Genomic DNA, 23,797 nt, shown 5'->3' with positions numbered 1-23,797 from the left:
TTGTGGTCATTCACTGTTTGTGAGGTAAAACAAAGCAGCCATTTTGTACTTGCTAGTGTTAGTTTTAAATAAGAAGAAAAGCTGAACCCAGTAGTGAGATTTTGAACTACCTACTAACTTCATTTCATGCTCTTCTATTTCTCTAATAGTTAAAGAGTTAGTGAATTGCTTTATCCTATGTATGTTTCTAGGCTCTAATGTAAGATTTAGAAAAGTCCTGCAAGAAAAATAAGAATGCAGGAATTACTTTATTACATTATTAATTACTAAAGCCATACTTTTCTCCCTTTAAATTAATAATTATATTAAGAAACAAAAAATAACATGTCAAAAGCTAATGTCATTTGTCTATACATCAGCTATTTCAATATAAACAATATATACAATAAATAAAGAATAAGAGCAAAGTTTTTTTTTTGTTTTTTTTGTTTTGTTTTTTTTTTTTTTAAAGATTTTATTTATTTGACAGAGAGAGACACAGTGAGAGCAGGATCACAAGCAGGGGGAGAGGGAGAGGGAGAAACAGGCTTCCCGCGGAGCTGGGAGCCCGACACGGGGCTCGATCCCAGGATCCTGGGATCATGACCTGAGCCGAAGGCAGACGCTTAACGACTGAGCCACCCAGGCGCCCCAAGAGCAAAGTTTTTGTATGGTCCTACCTGAGTCTTCGTACAACCATTGCATTCTGACCACGATCCATAGGAATCCCACTGGCAAGTGACTGGAGTGGAGGCTCTGTCAAATTGTTATAAATCAGATAGAAAGATAAAGAGAGGGGAAACACAAAGAATGGTCAAAAATAGTAAAAAAAAAAAAAAAAATCCTTCACAATTTCGTAAGAGGCACCAAAAGCATCCCAAGACATATAAAAATATACGGGGAAGGGACCAGCTTTTTTAGAGATTAACATTTATTAAGCATCTATAATGTACCAGACACTATTTAGACACCTGAGCTGTAGACACAATGAGAGATAGGTCACTGACTATGGATAGAGGAGAGGACAAAGATGCAGAGGTATAAACAAATAATCCTAATACGATCATACAATATATCTAATTTGATCAATTTCATAACAGAAATGTGTCCGGTACAATGTGTTGTGGAAACATAGATGAGGGAGCGTTCACATTTGGGAGGGTAGGTGAGAACATATAGGAGGAAGGTATTCTGGCCTTTGAGAGGATTCTGAATAATGAATGGAAGAGTTATACAGAAACTCTTCACTGGAAGAGAAAAAGCTCTAAAAAGACCCTATGAGAAGTGAGAAACTAAAAACTGGCCAAGACTAAAGGGACAGAAATTTATTTTTAGATATTCCCCCGTTCATTTAGGCTACCTCTCAAGAACACACCCAAGTAGGGTCAATTTGAGTTTAAACAACTCCACTCCACTAAAATACATGAAAAATGGAGAGTCGGTTCTCATGTGATGCTTAACTCCAGCTTTGTCAAGAAGATCACACAGCTTGGCCTAGCCCAAAAGCACATTTTACAAGGGGTAAAGGAACTCAGACTCCTGATTCCTGGATTTCGAGCACATTCCTAGCCTTGGAGACATCTGGAGTCAAGGCGATTTGTGCTCACCTTAAGTCTGTGAGGTGACCCTGAAAGTAAGGTGTCCCCCCTGTAGTGTGTGTCCCTCACATGCTTTTATGGAGCCAAGCTTGCTAATCTGTCGTTGTGACATGGCAACAATGATCCAAATTCCTCAGTGTTTGTGACCTTTGAACAATCGGAACTTGCTATTTTTCTATGTTGCGTCCCAGGGACAGACAGAAGCCTTCCCCAAACACCGAGGGTTAGGAAGGGGAGCTAGCTTGGCCTTCTCTCGTCTGTGCTCCCACAGTAGGGCATGCAGGCCTCTTCCAGAAATCTTAGCACATCTGTACTGAAATTGACTATTTCAAGATCTGAATCATCCAGTGGACTCTCAGTACTGTGTTGGTCCGCTTTGCATCCCCGTCACTAGATCAGCTCCTGGCACATATTCTGATAGCTCGATAAAGTGAACTGACCTGGTCCTATCCCATCCAACCGACAGTGAGAGCAAAACAAGGCCATGGATAAATGAGGTTGGCTTTTTTCCAGGTCTCAAGAGTCAATAAACCTAATTTCTTAAAAAAAAAAAAAAAAACAACAACTCTCAACCAGATGGGAACTACACTTGCGGTGAGCATAGCATAACGTATAAACTTGTCAAATCACTATGTTGTACAACGTAAACTAATGTAACATTGTGTATCAACTATATTTCAATTAAGAAAAAAAAAAACCTCTCAACCTTTAAAATCCAAAGAATGTTTTGCAATGACTACATTCAAAAATCAAATTCTGCTCTAAGATACGTCAATTCTAAGGTTGGTGTAATAATCTGAATTGCAGGGAAAATCACGGTACTAGGACAAGAAGAAAACCTTTAGGTATTTTTAGCCTTCAGGTTTCTTCCTTACGGGAAAAAATAAAGTAAAATAAGAATAAAACAAGCTTTCGCTATCATTGCCTTTTCTCAAAGTGTGGAAAGATAAAGTATTGAAGGGATAAAGATGTTCAGGCTGCAATGTAAAAATCAGGTCATGTATTAAAGATCTTCCTAAAAATAAAAAAACAATTTTTAATGATTTCCAACACAATCCCAAAAAAACTCTCACCTTGAAAAAACTTGGAACTCTCCTGTAAATCCCACCAAGATGAATAAAGTTATTACCTGGGGATGGCAAGGGAGGGAGGAATAAAACATTAGTTTGCATTTCTTTAATGAGTTGAAAGCGAATACATTTGTACAAGTCAAGATTTTTGAGTTGGGAATATAAAGAAGGAAGGAACCATGGCCAGGCTCAACGACTCTGCTTGTCCTTTAAATTTCCATTCTAAATCAAAGTTTAATACAGTTCTGTTGAACTCATCTCCTACTATTCATTTTGGTAAAGACAACTAGGGGCAGGGGAATGTCGTGGCCAAACAAATAGAAAACTTAACTCATTAGAGCATTTCTTTAGGGATCTTTTAATTCCTTTCTCCATTCTCCTTCGTTCTAACCTCAACACTCATTAAGGACACCCGGAGGGGAGGAAGCCTCGAAGAAAGACCAGCCAAGAATAAGTAGTTAGACAGGAAATAAGCTTTATAAATGAAAAGTTAACCAAAGTTGAAGCACATCTCTAGCCAGAGGGGCGGTGATGCTCACCATGACCCTTAGTTCTGTGGCTGCCTCAGGTGTAAAACACCTCCAAGGCCTTTTGTAATCTTCTTTATGTGATAGCACCAGCCTAAATAGTGAAGATCTGGCAGGTCACAAAACTGTATGTAAAATAGGGTTACATTTTGCTTGAAAAATCAAACATGTATTAAAAACAAATCTAGAAAGAAATATAGTAAAGAGTAATCATTTATGGAGCGCCTGGGTGGCTCAGTCATTAAGCGTCTGCCTTCGGGTCAGGTCATGATCCCAGGGTCCTGGGATCAAGACCCGCATCAGGCTCCCTGCTCCGCGGGAAGCCTGCTTCTCCCTCTCCCACTCCCCCTGCTTGTGTTCCCTCTCTCGCTGTATCTCTCTCTGTCAAATAAATAAATAAAATCTTTTTTAAAAAAAGAGTAATCATTTATTTCTGTTACAAAATTATAGGTGATTTCTATTATCTTATTTTTATTTTTATGTATTTCCCTACTTTGACCACTGAAGGTGTCCGTGAATATAATTCAAATCTTTACTAGAGACTCTCTGAGATTATCAAATGTATCCAATTCACGACCCAGTGTAAAAGTCCTTTAAAGGGTTTTCTTCTTTTTAATTAAAAACTACAAGCATTTCTTTTTTTTTCCTTTTTCAATAATGTCTTTACTCTGTGCTATGTCAACTCATTTTTCCTCCCTCTGGGAAAGCCTGTCTTACAGCTTTTTTAATCACTCCCAGGCACTAACAAATAGTCGCATTTTCAGAAAACAAAAATTCTGAAACAATCTAAATAGGCAAATTTCAATTCAGCATCTGATTTTAAATCTCTCTCCTACTCCCTTGTCCCAGATGCTCCTAACACAGGTGGGGTGGTGTTTGCTTCAGAATTCCTTCTCCTCGTTCTTCTGCTTTCCTTCCCCACCTCTCCAAGCTGCCTCTGTCTTCTCCAGAGTCACAGCAGCAGGAAGGAGAGAGCAAGAGCCAAAAAGGGGGTCCACATTGGGTCCCTTGGAGATCTGCACACACCCTGATCCTGTCAAACTCTGGATATCCAGGATGTAACCAATACTGCTGTGTTGATTTACTGTTAGCTTGTGCCTTTAGATTTTCCCAGACATGACTAGAGTATCATTCCCTGATGTGGAAATGTTGGGGTTCAGAACAAACGGTCAAGAAAGAATTCTTGAGATGTCTTCAGTGCAAAAAGGTGGTTTTATTAAAGCACAGGGACAGGACCCCTGGTCAGAAGGAGCTGCACTGGGGTTGTGACAGGTGACTGACTGATTATATACTTTCAAGTTGGGAGAGGGATACATTGCACTGGACCAACACGTGTACTTGGTAAACTTTCAATTGCCTTCCATCCATCTGTATCTTCCACTCTCACATTCCTGACCCTTTCTTTCATCCAAGATTCCAAATTCTAAAATTCCAAGTCTCCAAACTCGCTTCTTTAAAGCTCTTAGATAAGTCAAATCATGGGGTTTCATGGCGTGGCCCCAAATTAAACAAATAAACAAACAAAATACACTGGAGGGAATTTTTCCCTAAGAAATAACAATGGTACTATTGTATTTCTCAATGGCTTTCTCAGGACTTTCATAAACATTGTCTCCAATCTCTGATTCCCAGACCTCCGAACCAGTAATTTTACTGCAAAACAAGAAAAAGGAATTCACTTTGGCTGAATTGTTAAATATATTTAAAGAAGGATTTTTTTTAAGTTATCCCCAGATCTTTCTCTTTCCTATTTTCCCATGTCTTCTCCTTATTTGAGTCATTTTGGTTAAGCCTCACTCCCTTTTGAGATTGCTTCATTTACAAAAATAATGAAATTATTATCTTACCTTCATGTTTGGGGAAACATTCAGGGCAGAAGAAAGGAAGAAAATTTCCACTGAGTGCCCGGTGAATTTTCAACAGCAGGAAGAGCCCAGCAGCCTGCTCCCTCCCTGTCTCTCCCTGCTGGAGATTAACTTGGCACTCATAAATAAAGCAAGTGGTTCTGAGACTTAGCTCCTACCCCAACCAGATTCTCTGGGGACACGAAGAGCCTGCGCCTCTATTTAGTCCATGTCTTGAAGCCAGATGCATCTTATCAACTTACACAGGCCTTAACTACAGCCAGCTGGAACTGTTTGGAAGTATAGTTCTAAGAAAACATCTGTAAATCAAGAAAGGCAGCCAATGTTCTCAGTTCGATATTTAAGTGATTTTCAACCAAAGGAGACTCTGTGTAAGGCAAGGGATAAGCCTCCTTTCTATTTCAATCTTCTAAACTAAGTGGATGTTTTCATGATTCTCTTAAACGGTGTTGTACACTAGACTTTGAGATTAAACACTGTGAGAAAAAAAAGATCTAAATGCAGTTCTGTCACTCAGAATATAAATGGAATATTCTGGGGTGGAATTTCCACCCCTCCCCCCACACAAAAAAAGGAAAACGAAACAACAAATACACACGCGCACACACACACACACACACACATATGGCCTAACACAATATTATATCCATCCCCTCATTCTTGACTTCCACAGAAAGGTCAAAAACAGCATCATGTTTTGCAAACATATTAAAGAGCATTCACTAATTTTCCCAAGTTCTTACCCTAATCCTTTGATGTGGAGATCACTGTTGGAAAGTTCCTATCATGTTCATCATCCTCTGTCCATTGTCTCCTCTTCGGTTATTATCTTGGCTAATTCTGCCAGATCCTCGATCCCCACAGGTTTGCACTGATCCTAGCAGTTCTCAACATCACTTTCATAGATTGCATGAATGCTGCATTTTGGGGGCAATATTTCAGATTTTCTGAAGCTATGGTTTAATTCACATGGTTTGGCCAAATATTCTGACACTTGCTGCTAGGGCATTAATAGGAGAGACGTAAGTGTTAAGTGGGAAGGGATTTTTGAGTTGAGAGTAATTTTATAACTAAACATTCCATTAGTGAATATTTTCTAGTTTTAATGATTTCTTTCTTTCTTTATCCAAAGAACTTGAATTATAGAGACCAACCCCTACCCTCCCCTCATAAATTAATGGGCTTCCAGAGACAAATCTTCCATATCTTTTGTTAAAACCATTAGTGATTTGTGTGGAAGAAATTTTGCCACAGAGAAGATGACCCATAATTCCTGAAAGATTTTGTTGTTGTTGTTGTTGAACTCCAATTGCATGATTTCCAAATGTTATGGACTCTTCTAAAGTACTCATTGTGCAGGGGCGCCTGGCTGGCTCAGTCAGTGGAGTGTGTGACTCTTGATCTCAGGGCTGTGAGGTCAAGCCCAGTGTTGGGTGTGGAGATTACTGAAAAATGAAATCTTTAAAAAAAAAAAAAAAAGTACTCAATGTACAATTCCACATTCAAGGGCGTCATTTACATTCCCCCAAAAGCAGATTCTCAGACAGGAAATCAATTGCAAGTAGACTTTTTAGGGGGTTGGGGGGGTTTGGTTTGGGTTTTGGTTGGGTTTTGTTTGTTTTTGTTTTGTTTTCTGTTTTGAGAAGTGCTCCTACAAAGCACTGTTGAGGGGTGGGAAAGTGAGACAAGAAAGGAGAGGTAGTCAGTAAATGGTACTTTACCTTGCAAGGTACCACTGTGGCAATTAAAACTCAGTCCCAGTGTGGAAATCTGGGGGACACTGCAGAGTACTTCTCAGAGTTATTCCAACTAAGCGGATATATCAACCAACACCCTATCATTGATTGAGGGTGGCTCTAGACTCAACTCTCCAACACTTCTAGTTTGCCTTGGCAGTAGGCTGAGCAGCACTGGTAGCTAGGAGGGGAAGGCGCCTTCAAGTAGACTGTTGCAGGTATCAACAGTATTTGCAGATATTTGCCTTTGTCACGTAGCAATGAGTGTTGAGGGGATATAAGTAGATACCAACAGCACTGTTGTGGTAGCTTGTCATTCGTACATGAATGCATTCATTAATTTGTTTATTCTAATTCAACAAATGTTTATTTTTTCTTTTTTTTCTTAAAGATTTATTTATTTGACAGAGAGAGACACAGAGAGAGGGGGAACACAAGCAGGGGGAGTGGGAGAGGGAGAAGCAGGCTTCCCGCGGAGCGGAGAGCCCGATGCGGGGCTCGATCCCAGGACCCTGGGATCATGACCTGAGCCGAAGGCAGGCACTTAACCAACTGAGCCACCCAGGCGCCCCTCAACAAATGTTTACTGAGGACGCATAATATAACAGGCTAAAGATTTTGACAGATAGAAGCCTTGAGCAATATCTCTTATTATTTTTATTCCTTACATGCTATAAAGATCATATGAGCCCATGTATAGAGTATTCTTAGTCTAGAGGATGTCACATGCATATAGTGTATCTACAATAATTTAGAACTTGAATTGTTCAGTTCACAGAGACTGTATCCCAGAGATCAATTAAAAAGTTTACAAAACCTTCCTTTCCCCAAGTGTTTTGCACTCTCCCATCTCCATATCTTTGCTCTCACATGAACAGTGTTTCTTCAACAGGAGGAATTTCAATGGAGGAGTCATTAGAACAAAGGCTTTAAGTGCAGGTGGGAGCCTTACTGTGGGAAATGTGACTACTGGTGTAAGTTGTATGGACTTTATTCAAAGGACAATGGGAACTCACTCAATGGAAGTTTTGAAGAAAGAATCAAAGAGATGTTTTCAAATGATCAAAACAGTGGTAGTACACAGACCACATAGGTAAGGAGCGGAAGCAGGACACATGATTTGGAATTTATCTGAGTAGTCAGGCAAAGGGTAATCAAGGCCTCATTCATGAAGAGATAGACAAAAGACCAGGAAATTCACAAGGCTTAGTGATTAAATATGGTTCCACGTCTGATTGAGAAAATTGGAAAAATTTAACAAATTAATAAAGGAGAGAAACAGGAAGTTGAAGAGGAAGAGGTGATTTTGGAGAGGGGACATTTTATTTTGGAGAAAACAACCAACACATAACCAGAAATGTCTATCTTTTTGGAAAGGAATATAAGAAATACCTTGGATAGGGATATAGGTAGAGCCAATGGCAGGAGGATCATAGAGAAGTGAAGTCATGGGACAATGATCACAATGAAGTATAAAACCATAAGACATGCCACTTCCCAGGGAGCAGAAGAATGGGGAAGAGCCAAAAAGGAAAGAGAGAGGTTACAGAAGGAGAAGTAAAACGAAAACAACGCACTGTCAAACCAGTTCAGGAGAATCACAGAGATGTCAGTCAACAATGACAAGTGGAGATCAAAGAGAAGGAGTATTGAGGGAAAACCACACTACATTGCAATTGAAACATAATTAAAACACTGTGGATAAACTGAGGGCAGAGTTTCCCCACATATTTTCCACTCTGGTGCTACAAGATACCTCAAGAAAAATAATTAATTTTATGTTTAAATAAGTATAAGAAGGGCGCCTGGGTGGCTCAGTCATTAAGCATCTGCCTTCGGCTCAGGTCATGATCCCAGGGTCCTGGGATCGAGTCCCACATCAGGCTCCCTCCTCGAGGGGAAGCCTGCTTCTCCCTCTCCCACTCCCTCTGCTTGTGTTCCTGCTCTCACTGTGTCTCTCTCTGTCAAATAAATAAATAAAATCTTAAAAAAAAAATAAGTATAAGAAGCTGCATATATTATAGAGAAGGGTTTCTCAACCTTTGAATTATTGGCCTTTAGGACATGATCATTCTTTGTTGGTAGAGGCGGGTTGGGGGAGCTTGTCCTGTGCACTGGAGGACACTCAGCGGTATCCTTGGTATCTACCCACTTGATGCCAGTAACACTCTTCCTTAGTCATGGCAGTCAAAATTGTCTCCAAATATTGCCAAATGCCCCCAGGAGGCAAAATCAGCCCTCCTCCATTGAGAACCACTGTTATGGTGTCTACCTCTAGCAAATGCTCAGCCTTAGATTCACAAAGCACACTGCACAGTGCTTTGTAAAGTAAATGTTCTAAAAGTTGTACACCAAGTAAAATTTCTTAAAACTTTTTTCAAACCAGAATTTTCCAAATTCATGTGACCCCAGAACTTGTACTTCTGACAAGCTTCAAAACTGGTAGAGCAGACATGCTTCAGCAAATGGTATCGGAGCCAATACTGAATCCAGGGAAGAGGAAAGCAGATTTCTGCCAGACTGGGGAAGGGTCCACAAGGGCTCAGTCCTCTCCCTATCTCCTGCTATGACACACTCCCTATTCCCCATTAGTCTTCACTTCCCTTGGTAGCACCTCAAAAACTTTAACATCCCCAGACCCTAATGAAACAGACCACTGATGATATCAAGAAGCTGTTATGGTCCACCTTGGGGAGATATTTGAAAACATTTTAACAAGCCTATTTCATTTGCTAGCCATTCATCTTATCCTAAATTGTTCCACTGACTGTAGGCGCATAAGAGAAATAAACTTGCTGAGGAAAAATAAAGCCTCCTTTCCTATCTTCTGTTAAGTCTGATAAGGTCAGAATTGAAACTGCCAGGAATTGGAGCAAAAAGCAACACTACCCCCTAGTGGCAGGCATGCTGCAGTGCCTTGAGTAATCGAATAGCATTAGGCTCTGGAGTTAAACCACTCAGGAGCGAGAACCGTTGAATCTTCTTAGTCTCCCAGGCAAGTGCTTGTTAAGCTAGTAAGTACTCCAGGTGGTATCTCTTTTTCCATTAAAGTGTCATGGTGTGAAGAGTTTGAGAATGAAATACGGCAGGCAATACCTTATCTAAAGGAATTTTTCAGCAAAACAATGACTGTTAAATGGCTTTATCATATACCTAATAAGAAGCTGCCCATCTCTGCTGGGAGCACTGCATTCAATACTGTGATTTGCGCATTATTTAATTAATTTATTTACTTATTTATTTTAAAGGAGATAGAAGCTTATTGAATACACAACAAGGGAGCGGCAGGCAGGACAGCAAAGGAGAGACTATCTGCCTGCATTAAAGTGAGGTCACCAAAAAAAAAAAAAAAAGTGGGGTCACGAGATTAGTACTCTCTGTTGGTATCCAGTCCCTAAGAATGATGTTTAAGGTTTAAATAGATTAAGAAATACTTCCAGGGCATTACACTTCCTTGTAGACAGTTGTCATTTACAACACAGGACTAGCCTTTGCCTCGGTGGCCCCAAAGGCTGCAGATGGCAAGGATCCAAATACAATCAGGAAGCAATACGACACTTTGTCGTTAATGCGTTTCAAGGTTTTCAATAGTGGCAGGCACCTGCTAAATTTAGGAGAAGGCCTGGCTTGGTTTGGGTTTCTAACATCTGGGTTTTTCAGTTTTCTGCAATGCACACTGTGGCGGTAGCCTGCAAGGCCGAGATATAGTTCATTTGGTTTAAATTTGAATTAAGTCAAAGAGCTCTGAGAAGGAAGACACAAAATGCAAAGATTTTCGTGGTTCCACACCTGCCTTGTGTAAAGACCTGCGGAGGAAGGGTGAATAGCAAAGGACAAGGTCATTTATCTGATCTACACAGTACCTTGGGGTGTCTATGCAGAAAGCTGGTTTGTTGATGTTGTTGTTGTTGTTGTTTATCCAGATCAAGATATCAGCATATTGGGACGCCTGGGTGGCTCAGTCGGTTTAGCATCTGCCTTCGGCTCAGGTCATGATCCCAGGGTCCTGGGATCGAGTCCTGCATCGGGCTCCTTGCTCAGCGGGAACCTGCTTCTCCCTCTGCCCGATCTCCCCCTGCTTGTGCTCTCTCTCTGACAAATGAATAAATAAAAAAAATCTTTAAAAAAAAAAAGTTCAGCATATTATAGCTCTAAAATGAAAAGTAATCACTTTCGGAAAATGTCAAATCTATGTCATGATTTTAAGTTTTATCTCCTTAAGCTGTCTCTAGAGCTATATTTAGATATCAGATTAATCATTACATGTTCCACAGGCCAAGAAAAAATAAAGAATGAGTAGTAGAAAGAAATAAAATCCTGACTTATACAACTCTTCAAATGTTTGTGAAAAAGTTTTAGAAAACAGTGAAGAACAATCACAAATACATAACTAGAGACTTCTTAAAAGTAAGAATTCTCCTGAAAGCAATAAGGCACTGATCTGTGTACAAATACGTGTTCTAAAGGCAGAGAGTCTGGATTCAAACCTTGGGCAAGTTGCTCAGCCTCTTTGATCCTCTTGCTTCCTTCCTTGCCATCTGAAAAGTAGAAATAATATTATCTAATTCATAGGGCTGTTCTATTAAATAAATCCAGGTAAAGCAATTATCACCATGCCTAGACTATAGTAAGCCTCATCCCATAAATGTGAACTAGAATGCAAAAGATTAGGGGCGCCTGGCTGGCTCAGTCAGTAAAGCATGTGACTCTTGATATCAGGGCTGTGAGTTCAAGCCCCACGTAGGGCATAGCGCCTACTTTAAAAAAAGAAAAGAAAGAAACAACGCAAACAAGCATCAATAGTGGATTGGTTAAGTAAATAATGGTATACACATTAAATAGAACATTACGCACATCTAAAAAACTGAAGAGGTTCTCTACGTACTGATATGGAAAGATCTATAAAATACACTGTTAAGGAGAAAAAGGAAAAATACAGAGCAGTAGTTACTTTGGGGTTAAAAGGAGTATATATTCATATTGGTTTATACTTGCATGAAGAAATGCTGGAAGAATACACAAGAAACTAATAAAAATCGTTATCTTGTTATCTCGTGGGGCATACATATGAGAAGGGCACTAGGTGGAAAGATGGAAATAGGATAGAAAAAGAGATGGGACTAAGACCTTTTACCTTACCCTAGCTTATATTTCTAATACATTAATGAATGCATTACCTATTCAAAAAAAAGAAATTGAAAATTACTTAATTTTATTCTGTCACTGTTTTATCTCATAGTACTGTAGAATAGCATCCTAAAGATTCTCCGTCTTTCCTTGGCTTGTTTGCTTATTCATTTGTGTGAAGGAGTTGGGGTAGATTGTGAGGATGCACACTGCAATAATAGAAACAAGCATCTTAATGAAATGCCTCATGATTACCAGGGCCGAAAGATTGGTCTGGAGGCCAGGTGGATCTGGTGATTCATAGATCTTCACTTGAGTGCACCGTTGATATATTTCCTAAATTTTTATGTGATCATGTTTACAAATGTATGCTACTTCATTTCATAGTGAGCATATGAATAACAGGCACTGGTCATGTGTATTTCAGTACACATGAAGATGTAGTAAGACACCCATATGCATCAAGAAATTCGTTTCACATTCTTCTTGCTCCTTCTTCAGCTTCAGCTAGTGTGGGCCTGCTTCTCGGGAGAACGTTGTTTGCCAGGAAGGACATCGGACAAACCCTGTCTCAAATTTAAGTTTTACCACTTGCTGTCTGGGTTCTCCTCTTAACTCTCAATTTTCTTTCTTGTTTTTTTTAAGATTTTATTTTTAAGTAATCTCTACACCCAATGTGGGGCTCGGACTCATGACCCTAAGATCAAGAGCCACATGCTCTTCCAATTGAGCCAGCCAGGTGCCCCTTAACCCTCAATTTTTTTTTCTTTCTTTTTTTTTTTAAAGATTTTATTTATTTATTCAAGAGGGAGAGAGAATGAGCGCGCGCGAGAGACAGAGCACAAGCTGGGGGAGAGACAGAGGAAGAGGAAGAAGCAGACACCCGCTGAGCAAGGAGCTTGATGCGGGGCTCGATCCCAGGACCCTGGGATCATGACCTGAGCCGAAGGCAGACATTTAACCGACTGAGCCACCCAGGTGCCCCAACCTGCAGTTTTCTTAAAAGAAAAATAAAAGGATGATGAAATCTTTGTAGGGCTGATGAAATTCAAAATACGTAAAATGCACACTGAAGCATCTTGAGTACATATAGATCTCCACACCTTCCACACTCATGAATAAGTGAGTTTTTAAAATATATCCATAAACAAATGTGAACCAAAGAAAAATTTTAGCAAACCAGTTTATCCAGAGATATTCCTCCAATGATACACAATTTGAGTGACTTCCTGAGAACAATCAACTTGCAATTAATCAGAAGGAAACTGATTAATAATTAATTACCAGGGAAATTACCAACTATGTGACATTAGATTCTTACGGGTCTGTGAAGATAGTCACCAGGACCAAGAGCTATTTTACTGATTGAAATTTACATGATCTAAAATGAGAATGTAAAATAAATAATTAATTAAATTTAATGAGAATGTACAGGCTTATCAAAGTATCAAGATCCTTTTCTTTAGATTAAAATTGTATCAACTAGCATTGTGAGTGATGGTTCATACCAATGAGAAGGCCCAGCTGACAGCTGCATTATTATAACTTTGATTAAGCAAAAAGTGAAATCAACTTATGTTAATAAAAGTTTTTATTGTCCAAAAAAAGTCTTCAGGGGCGCCTGGGTGGCTCAGCCAGCTAAGCATCTGCCTTTGGCTCAGGTCGTGATCCCAGGGTCCTGGGATCGAGCCCCGCATCAGGCTCCCTGCTCAGCGGGGAGTCTGCTTCTCCCTCTCCCTCTGCCTGCTGCTCCTCCTGCTTGGCTCACGTGCTCACGCTATCTCTCTGACAAATAAATAAAATCTTAAAAAAAAAAAAAAGTTTTCCAAAACCTGTGGCCAGGTGAAGTAAAGACAGCACCTCTTTGGGAAAAAGAACATCCAACACTTAATGTGGAGTCAATAAAGGTTAGTGCTTCTCTCATCAAGACTAAAATGGGGAAACCTCAAAATCGTCCAAAGGATGTCCACAGGAAGTAACCTCTCTCTTCCCAGGGGAAACTGAGCAACGCTCTTGAAGTGCATAAAACAGACCCATGAAGGGCGCCTGGGTGGCTCAGTTGGTTAGGCGACTGCCTTCAGCTCAGGTCATGATCCCAGGGTCCTGGGATCGAGTCCCGCATCGGGCTCCCTGCTCTGCGGGGAGCCTGCTTCTCCCTCTCCCACTCCCCCTTCTTGTGTTCCCTCTCTCGCTGTGTCTCTCTCTGTCAAATAAATAAATAAAATCTTTAAAAAAAAAAAAACAGACCCATGAAAATAGAAATCCTTGTTGATGTTTTATCTGAAGTGTGTCTGAAATTGCCACTTATTTCCCTTTCCCTGCAGAACGGACCCTATGTATTTAGCCAGGGTAGGTGGAGGAAGATGTATTCGAATGGGATGGGCAGATACATAAATAAATCAATGAAATACAAGGTGATAAGGCACCTCTGAATCATTCCTGAATTTCTCCTCCCTCTCACTGCCTCCCACATCCAATCAGTCATCAGTTCTGTAGAATATATCTCTGACTTATATACCCCTTCATTCATCCATACTGTCAGTGGATAGCCCCACCCTCGATATCATTTCCTCCCTTATTGACTGTCCGGTATATTTATTTATTGGGATATAATTCACACAACATAAAACTCACCCTTCTAAAGTGCATAACTTAGTGGTTTAAAAAATACTCACATGGATGAGAAGCCATCACCACTATCTAATTCCGGAATATTTCCATCATTCCCAAAAGAAATCCTATATCCATTAGCAGTCACTCCCCATTGCCCACAACCTCTAGCTCCTGGAAACCACTAATCTACTTTCTGGCTCTATCGATGTGCCTCTTCTGGACATTTCATACAAATAAAATCACTAATATGTGCCTTTTTGTGTCTGACTTCTTACTTAGCATAATGTTTTCAAGGTTTATCCATTTTGTAGCCCATGTATCAGTACTTCATTCCTTTTATGGCTAAATAGTATTCTATGGATGTACCAGAATATACAATAGTCTGTGGATATGTATCAATAATATTTTGTATATATACCACTTCATTTTTTTTTTTTATTTATTCATTTGAGACACAGAGATACAGAGAGAGAGAGCATGAGCAGTGGGAGAGGCAGAGGGAGAGGGAGAAGCAGACTCCCTGCCGAGCCAGGAGCCCGATGTGGGGCTCGATCCCAGGACCCCGGGATCACGACCTGAGCCGAAGGCAGACGCTTAACCATCTGAGCCACCCAGGCGCCCCTCCACTTCATTTTTTTTTTTCTTGAGAATATACAGACGTACCTCAGAGATATTGTGGGTTCGGTTCCAGGCCACTGCAATAGAGTAAATATCACAATAAAGTGAATCAAATAAAGTTTTTGGTTTCCCAGTGCATATAAAAGTTAATTTACACTATACTGTAGCCTATTAAATGTGCAACAGCATAAAGTCTAAAAACACAATGTGCGCACCTTAATTTCAAAATACTTTATTACTGGGTGTTATGCACAAACAATGAATCATGGAACACTACATCTAAAACTAATGATGTAATGTATGGGGATTAACATAACAATAAAAAATTTTAAAAAAATACTTTATTACTAAAAATGCTAACCATCATCCGAGCTTTCAGCAATCTGTAATCACCGAGCGCAGAACACCGTAACAAATATAATAATAATGGAAAAGTGTGACGGCAGCTATGGGTTTTTCATAAATGTTTTTTATAATGTGGTTTTTCATAAATGTTGAGAAAGTTCTCTTCTACTCCTATTTTGTTAAGTGTTTATATCATGAGAGGGCATTGGATTTTGTCAAAAGCTTTTTCTGCATCTTAAGATGATTGTATGGGTTATGTCCTTTATTCTTTTAATAAAGTGTATTACAATGATTAATGTTCGTATGTTGAACCAATCTTGCATTCCTGGAATAAATCTCCATTTAGCCATGGTATGTAACCCTTTTTATGTGCTGCCAGATTTAGTTTGCTAGTTTTTCCTTGAGAAATTTTGTGGCTATAACAATAAGAGATATTAGTCTGTAGTTTTCCTGTGATGTCTATCTCTAGTTTCTATATCAGGGTAATACTAGCCTCATAGTGTAAGTTGGAACATATTCTGCCCTCTACTATTTTTGGGAAGAATTTTTGAAGGACTGGAAGGACTCCATCTCTGTCCCTCTACCCTCCTATTAGTAAGCATTTGGGTAAGTAACCATTTGTATTAGTTTTAGTATATCTTTCTGGGGTTTCTTTTATGCAAATATAGGAAAATACAAATTTATGCTTTTATTTCCCCTCTTTATTACATATAATTTATATATTTAAACTGTGTGTGTGTGTGTATGTGTGAAGAGAGAGAGGGGGAGAAAGAGAGAGAGACTGAATGCATGAGAAGAGAGGAAAAGGATGAAGTAGTTATCCACAAGCGCCTCAGTGTAAGAATTCTTGCATTCTTTTGATTGAAGCTCCCCTAGTCAATTCTCCCTATCTCATCCCATCATCGATTCCTAGCGTGTGTGTGTGTACATGTATGTGTGTGTACTTATTTATTTATTTATCAAAATCACAAACCTGGTTAAATCCAGTCCACTTCTCTTCCTGTACGCTCTGACTGGTCTTACTTTAAATTCATGACCATGAGTCTCAGGTGGTTCTTTAAGTGGTAATCACACTACTCTGCCTAGTCCATTCAGTTGTTCAGTATGACTATTTCACCCTTCCCTTTTTAAACTTCTCCTATGAACTTAACTCCTGTCTCTGGTAATAACCTTGTTCTCCATTTCACTGAGAGCTTCCACTACTCCCAGGGAACAAATGTACTCTGTGTCCCCTCTGGTTACAATGTATTTGTTCTTTATACTCCTAACTCAGTAGCTGATACTCTACCTCAGGTAGAATCAGAAGCTCTGAAGAGAAGGAAGGTAACTTTGGGCTCACACCGAGTCTTTTTTTTTTTTTTTAAAGATTTTATTTATTTATTTGCGAGAGAGAGAATGAGAGACAGAGAGCGTGAGAGGGAGGAGGGTCAGAGGGAGAAGCAGACTCCCTGCCAAGCAGGGAGCCTGATGCAGGACTCGATCCAGGGACTCCAGGATCATGACCTGAGCCGAAGGCAGTCGCTTAACCAACTGAGCCACCCAGGCGCCCCACAGCGAGTCTTTTTGATCTCCAGATTCCCCGCAATGCCTGTCAGAGAAAATTGGTTTACAGTACTCAGTCTAGCCAGGAAAAGTGCCTCTGCCCCAACTTTCACCCCTGGAACTAAACTGGTGTCTTCTGAGGCACTGGGGTAAACATGAAAATGAGTTATTTTAAGTGACAGAAACAGAGCTCTCTCTCAGCCCCTGAGGGCTTGGAAGAATCGATCCTGGGCTTAATCATTCTTTGTCTTGCATGTCCGTCCCCTATGACATTCCTCTCTCACGCATCTTGTCAAGTTTGACATTCAATCTTTCTTCACTGGCTTCTAGTTAATATTGATAATCAGGATGGTAGGGATAGGTAGTGGGTTCAACGGGGAAAGCTGGTGAGTGTAACCTAGACTAAAAGGAATCCAAGACTTCTTACATGGGGACACTTGCAGATAAGTACTTCATACTTAATTTTTCCCTCATACCATACCTCTGATATCTACTGCCTCACACTCATTCTTAACCAACACCTTTCTTATTTCATTAATGAAACGGAATGTATTATAAGAGGACTTCCACACGCTCCCATTGTATATGCCCACCAGCATCTGTGCTCCAATACTCTGCCTTCCCCTCTGCTACCACAGGTGAACTCTCTGTGCTCCTGAGGCCAATTCTTCCCCTTGTTGCCCAGATCCCATCCTGTCTACTCACAGTAAGAACCTAAGGAGCCAGCCTTCCTTATCCTTAAAAACTCTGCTTGGAAACAACCCTGCACTCAGTGAGACTGCATCCCCATTCCCTTTACAAGTAAGCATTGCGTGATGGAATGATTATGTGACCCTCGTTCCAGCAGAGATATTTAAATGTTTCCCCAAACAAGTGCATTTCTGAGACCCAGTGACACTCTTCATTTGGGCCCATAGTGAGTGCTCAGGGTATTTTGCAGAATAACATTCACAGATACAATCCCAGATCCCAGGGCTGCAACTCCAGCCAGAGTTTCTAACGCTCTCAAGAAAACCTTTGCCTAGTGTTTCATCAATAATTGATGAATGATCCTGATAAAGTATAAAAAGTATATTGATTAGGCCTATTTCATGAAAGAAAGCATATTATGCTTTCTAATCCAATATGTTGCTCACACCTTATGCTGGGGGAACTGGTTTTCACTCTCATAGCCACTAAGTATTCTGCTGAGTGATGTGCCCTTTTGGCTAAAAAATAAATAAATAAATAAATAAATAAATAAATAAATAAATAAATAAATAAAATTGACCCACTGTTCACCCTAAGTCCCTTCAGCAAGAATATAAAAAATATGATGCTGCCAATTACTAAAATTGGTTTCTAAAGCATTTTATATTCCATCTGAGAACAGCCTTCAAAACATGCAGAAAGAATGCCAGGGATGAATTACGCTCCCAGGTAATGAAAGGAGCTATTGAGCCTGTTGTTTCTAGGATAGATTCAGTACAGTAAAGCAGTGTTTCTCCTGAGTTAGCAGCAACCCTAGCACGTTGCAAAGACTTTTCCAGGTGCCCAGCCTCTGTCTTCTGCCCTCTCTTCTTTCGCTTCTCTTTCAACGAAAAAATCCCCCATGCCGATTTTCATGCACTTATTCAGGGTATACTTTCCAGATACCTTTTATCCAAATATTTATCCGTCATGAAGCCTAAAATTTAGCTTTAACAATTTATTCTTTGCTTCAAATAATCCTTCTCCGGGCTGGGCCACTAAAGAGTCCTACTTGAAAGGGAAAAGAAAAAAGAAAGGCAAGGAAAAACCTAAGAAAGAAATCAAGCAACACCTTAGTGTTTCCGTCTCGGCAGTGGCAGGGCCGAGCCAGCCGATACCAACACTCCCGGCTCTCAAAGCTCCCACTCTGGCCTCACCTCCCCCTCCAGCCCATTCTGCTGCTTCTTGACAACAGCATCACCACTGCCGTCTCCACGACTGCAGTGGCCCAGCGAGTGGGTGAAGCTGCTATGGCGGATGCCACGTGTGGGCCAGCAGGTTGCTGCTGACTCCTTGGACGAAGGCACAGTGGATTATATATTCCGTCTTCCCAAAGGGCAAGAGGTGTTCTCCTTCTGGAAGGCCACCCTGACAAGTGTCAACAGACATTTCCTGCTCCAGCCCTGCTCTTTGCCTTTCAGGGTAACTACAAGCAGGTGTTCTTAGGAAGAAGAGGCAAGCACACACAGCACCAGAGGGAGTTTGCTGGTAATACGACCTCTCGTGGAGCAGCTACAGCTTTCACTCTCCTTCATCTACCCAGCAGATTTTCCCAGTCCGGCAGCTGATGTTAGAAAATCTGCCAAGCAAGCCGAATTGAAAAGCCAAGGCGGTTTCCTATGCCTGCAACACTGTGAGCCAGTGGCTGGCTTTGCAGCGTGAACACAAAGGAGCTGACGTCACGTACCCTGGGCGCCTCGAATGCTGGAGGATTGCCAAACCCGCAGGTGGAAGAGCCTTTCTCCAGGTGCATGATCCAGCATTCTCAAGGGCTGGATGGAGCCCCTTCCAGTGTTCTGAGACTCAACTTGAAAATGGGGCTGGGAGAGTCTTTCCATATAACACCAAGCAATTCTAGGACACAAGTAAGGTGTCCAAGGATTCAACTCAATTCTGACACTGTCTACCAGGAGATCGCGCCAGATTCCACAGGTTGAGGGCTCGGTCCTACCAGACTGCCCCCACCCCCACACCACTCTAGCTTCCAGTTGCAAACCCTGGCTGTTACCTGCATTCTGACCAACCGACTAAAAATTGGAGGTTCTAAGGAGCCCCCCTCCAACCGGGGATGCCAACCTCAAGTCCAGGTTTTTCCCTATATTTATGACTGACTGGTTATAAGTGAAAGGTTCGTATGACCGCCTACTCAGGTTCAGTTAATTTGCTAGAGAGGCTCACAGAACTCAAAGAAACATCTTACTTACCAGATCACCAATTTATCATAAAAACGTATATAACTCAGGAAGAGCCAGATAGAAGAGATACCTAGGACAGGGCATGAGGAAAGGATGCAGAGTTTCTATGCCCTCTTCCAGCACCTCCACCTGTTCACCAACCAGGAAACTCTCCAAACCTGGTGTTTTGGGGTTTTGTTTTTTGTTTGTTTGTTTGTTTGCTTTAAGATTTCATTTATTTGTTTGACAGAAAGAGACACAGCGAGAGAGGGAACACAAGCAGGGGGAGTGGGAGAGGGAGAAGCAGGCTTCCCGCGGAGCAGGGAGCCTGATGCGGGGCTCGATCCCAGGACCCTGGGATCACGACCCAAGTTGAAGGCAGACGCTTAACGACTGAGCCACCCAGGAGTCCCTTTTTTGGGTTTTTATAAAGACTTCATTACATAGTCATGATTGATTACATTACTGGCCATTGATTCAACCTCTAGTCCCACTCTCCTCCCTAGAGGTCAGGGGGTGGGACTGAAAGTTCCAACCCTCTAATCACATGGTTGGTTCACCTGGCAATCAGCCCTGACACTTAGGTGCTGTCTAAAAGTCATTGCATTGACATAACAGGACATACTTTTATGGCTTTCATCACAGGAAAATTCTAAGAGTTTTAGGATCTCCGTGCCAGAAAGGGGAAGAAGACCAAATATAAATTTCTTATTATGAATCACAATATCACAGAGCCCTTGTTCTTGTTCTGTATAATAAATCAAAGAAAGTCATCTAGTTGCAATTTCACTAGAAATAGGAACCAAGGGATTCGTGTAGAATACTCACCATATTTACCATATGAACCACTCTCCTTTGAGAAAATTCTATTGTCTTTTACCCAAGTCAACTCATTTTTGTAGGATGGAAGGGAAAAGTTTAGGAAAAGGAACCAAGTGCAATCACACCAACCACCGGCCCTGATGCTCCCACATTTTGGTTATTTCAGTTTGGGCAGGGAAAGAACGACTGTTATTTGGGGTCCAGAGATCAGGCAACTCAACCAATCAGATTTAGAAACCATCTAATTGAAATACTATTTTATAAGACCCCAGATTATGTCTAAGTATTTATTTGGACAAATGACGTTTCCACTTGTACTTAAGTCCTACATACCATTTTGCACAGCAGAGTATTTTCAGTTATGTTCTATGTTGGATATTTTGCTGTAAAAGAATAGACACACAGAACACGTTTTAGAGGGACACCTGGGTGGCTCAGTGGGTTAAGCATCTGCCTTCGGCTCGGGACATGATCCCAGGGTCCTGGGATCGAGTCCCGCATCGGGCTCCCTGCTCAGCAGGAAGCCTGCTTCTCCCTCTGCCTGCCACTCCCCCTACTTGTGCTCGCTCTCTCCCTCTCTCTCTACCTCTCTGACAAATAAATAAAATCTTAAAAAAAAAAAAAAGAACACGTTTTAGAAAAGACCTATTGAAAGTGAAAACCTGAGTTATGGGAAAAAAAAAAAAAAACTGCCTTCTTTACCATTTTGCCAATGATTGGCCCTGAATGAAATAATTCTTTCTGCTTGTCTCTCTTGCCTTGTCCAAATGAGAAAATATATATGAAAGTCTCCAATCAGGTACCTGGCATATTGCCAGAAATAAATCTTAGTTTTCTTTATTTGGGGGCCGGGGGGAGGAAGGAGGAGCACGGGGAAAGAGAAAATCTTAAGCAGGCTCCATTGCTCAACACAGAGCCTGACACGGGGCTCGATCTCACAAACCTGAGATCATTAATCTGAGCTGAAATCAAGAGTCAGGCGCTCAACCAGCTGAGCCACCCAAGCACCTTCCCCCTTTTCTGTTCCATTAAACTTCATCTCCCCAGCCTACCTAGTATGCTATGGAACATATTAAAACCCATAAATAAGTTACAAAATAGCAACCTTTGGAACACTAACTAGAAATTATAAAAGTAGCAAACTATACACAGAAGACTTGAAATAATTAATGTTATTCCACCTAATGTCATTCAGTAACTGGATCCAAGAGTGTTTTGGTCCCCTGATGTTCATTCTTCCCTTTTTATGTAGTAATGGAACTCTGATGTTGAACTGGGCACATGATGATGTGAAGACTACATTTTATAATCTCCCTTGCAGTTAGGCGAGGACATGATGCTAAGCTCTGGCCAAGGAGATGCCAGCAAAAGTGGTGTGTGCAGCTTCCTGGAAGAGACCCCAGTCTCACACCCAAATCACAATAAAACATCAAGCCAGCCCCTCTCCCTGTTCTCACACCATTCTTGGGCCAGCTGGGAAGCCTACCCAGGAGATATCTTATCCCCAGAAACTTCTTTATGTATTTTTATACCCTTTTGATGTGTGCATGGCATCATCAGTCTTGAGGCCCAAACCAAACCTTGGGTGGAGGTGTATTCATCAAGGTATACAAATATTTAATGAAGTTTTCTAGGGATCTACTTTTTTTCTGGTATCTATATGTTGGACAAGGAAGTTTCATAACCACTAAGACTTGAGGGGCATTACTCTAAAGCATACAAATTATACAGAATGGCAGGGCGCCTGGGTGGCTCAGATGGTTAAGCATCTGCCTTCGGCTCAGGTCATGATCCCAGGGTCCTGGGATCGAGTCCCACATCAGGCTCCCTGCTCAGGAGGGAGTCTGCTTCTCCCTCTCCCTCTGCCTCTCCCCCTGCTTGTTCTCTCTCTGTCTCTCTCGCAAATGAATAAATAAAATCTTAAAAAAAAATTATACAGAATGGCAGACCAATAGTAGGCCAACAATGTCACAGTCAAAAAAAAAAAGAAAAGAAAAGAAGAACAAGAAAAACTTCCAGTTTCCCAATCTATTTACTAAATACTTGCTGAGCATTTGAGTCTGAGCTGTGACCTAGGCGTCAGGGTGTAGCAGTAAACAGAACAGACCAAACACCTGCCCTCAGGGGTCTTACGCTGCATACTAGTATGAAAACATTACAATGCAATTGAGAATTTTCAGTGGAAGAGTTGTGGGCAAAGGATGCTTGTCAGTGTCATTCAGAAAAATACCTAGGCTTGTTTCCTTTTAGCATAATAATAACAACAACAAGAATTATGGTCAGTATTTTCTGAGTACTTATGATGAGCCTAGCAGCGGGCCTAGCACGTCTTACATGTTATGAAACATTTCGGTACAGACATTTGCACTGATTTTTTCCCTTTGACCCTTTTGGGTATAACAGAAAGAACACTGCATAGGAATTCAGAGTATTTAGACTCAATTCCTGATTTGACCCTTTGCTGGCTGTGTGATCTTTGCAAGTCACTCAGCTTTCCTTACTCTCAATTTTATTAAGAAGGAATATTATCTTTACTCTGTCTTTCCAGAGTCCTAGAGGAGTCAACTGACATCTCCAATGCTAAGCACTTAGAACAGCACTCAGCACATAGAAAAAACTCAAATATCAGTCATGATTACTCTAATATTTTATTATTAAATAATGAGTAAGTAAGAAGACATTGCACTATAAATTTAGCCTCATGGTACGGATTTCACAGAGCACCAAAGTTTTCTTCCTGTTAATTTAAATTTTTCTTGAGTAGAAACCACACAATATAACTTACACTCAAATCATTTTTATCTTATTTATAGTATCAGATTATGAAGCTAAGATTATACTTTATTGCCTCATGTTCCATTCTTAAAAATCTGAGTGTATCATTCTTCTAGTGACAGAAATCAAATGTAGATTCTACTACATAAATGTCTGCTGGTAAAAAAAAAAAAAAATAGGAAAGGGTACTTATTTTGCATAGCATAGCATGCAAAACTGCATTTCCAGTTCTGGGCCAAAATATTTTTTAAAAACGTCTTTTTAAAAAAAATCTTAC

At 40.7% G+C, this 23,797-nt stretch overlaps 1 protein-coding gene and 1 long non-coding RNA gene across 3 annotated transcripts in view; both read right to left on the bottom strand.

The window, feature by feature from the left end:
- Positions 1-5,217, bottom strand: part of C7 (complement C7) — a 51,867-nt gene extending 46,650 nt beyond the window's left edge. For both annotated transcript variants that reach the window (XM_081826066.1, XM_081826067.1), the window contains exons 1-3: positions 5,022-5,217; positions 2,651-2,706; positions 660-735 (exon numbers count right to left, since the gene is read on the bottom strand). In XM_081826066.1, the coding sequence (XP_081682192.1) occupies positions 660-735; positions 2,651-2,706; positions 5,022-5,027 (138 nt within the window). In that variant the 5' untranslated portion in view covers positions 5,028-5,217. The remainder of the gene's footprint in view (positions 1-659; positions 736-2,650; positions 2,707-5,021) is intronic.
- A 3,548-nt stretch (positions 5,218-8,765) lies between these two features.
- Positions 8,766-15,400, bottom strand: LOC145722468 (uncharacterized). Its single transcript, XR_014146772.1, has 3 exons — positions 15,179-15,400; positions 11,263-11,313; positions 8,766-10,867 (listed from the first exon to the last, which is right to left on the bottom strand). It is a non-coding gene; the product is annotated as an uncharacterized LOC145722468 (long non-coding RNA).
- Positions 15,401-23,797: the final 8,397 nt, after the last annotated feature.

The sequence above is a fragment of the Leptonychotes weddellii genome, chromosome 7, assembly GCF_054177405.1.
Source record: "Leptonychotes weddellii isolate Sample4059 chromosome 7, ASM5417740v2, whole genome shotgun sequence".
Lineage (NCBI taxonomy): Eukaryota > Metazoa > Chordata > Mammalia > Carnivora > Phocidae > Leptonychotes > Leptonychotes weddellii.
This window is presented reverse-complemented; position numbering and strand designations above follow the sequence as displayed.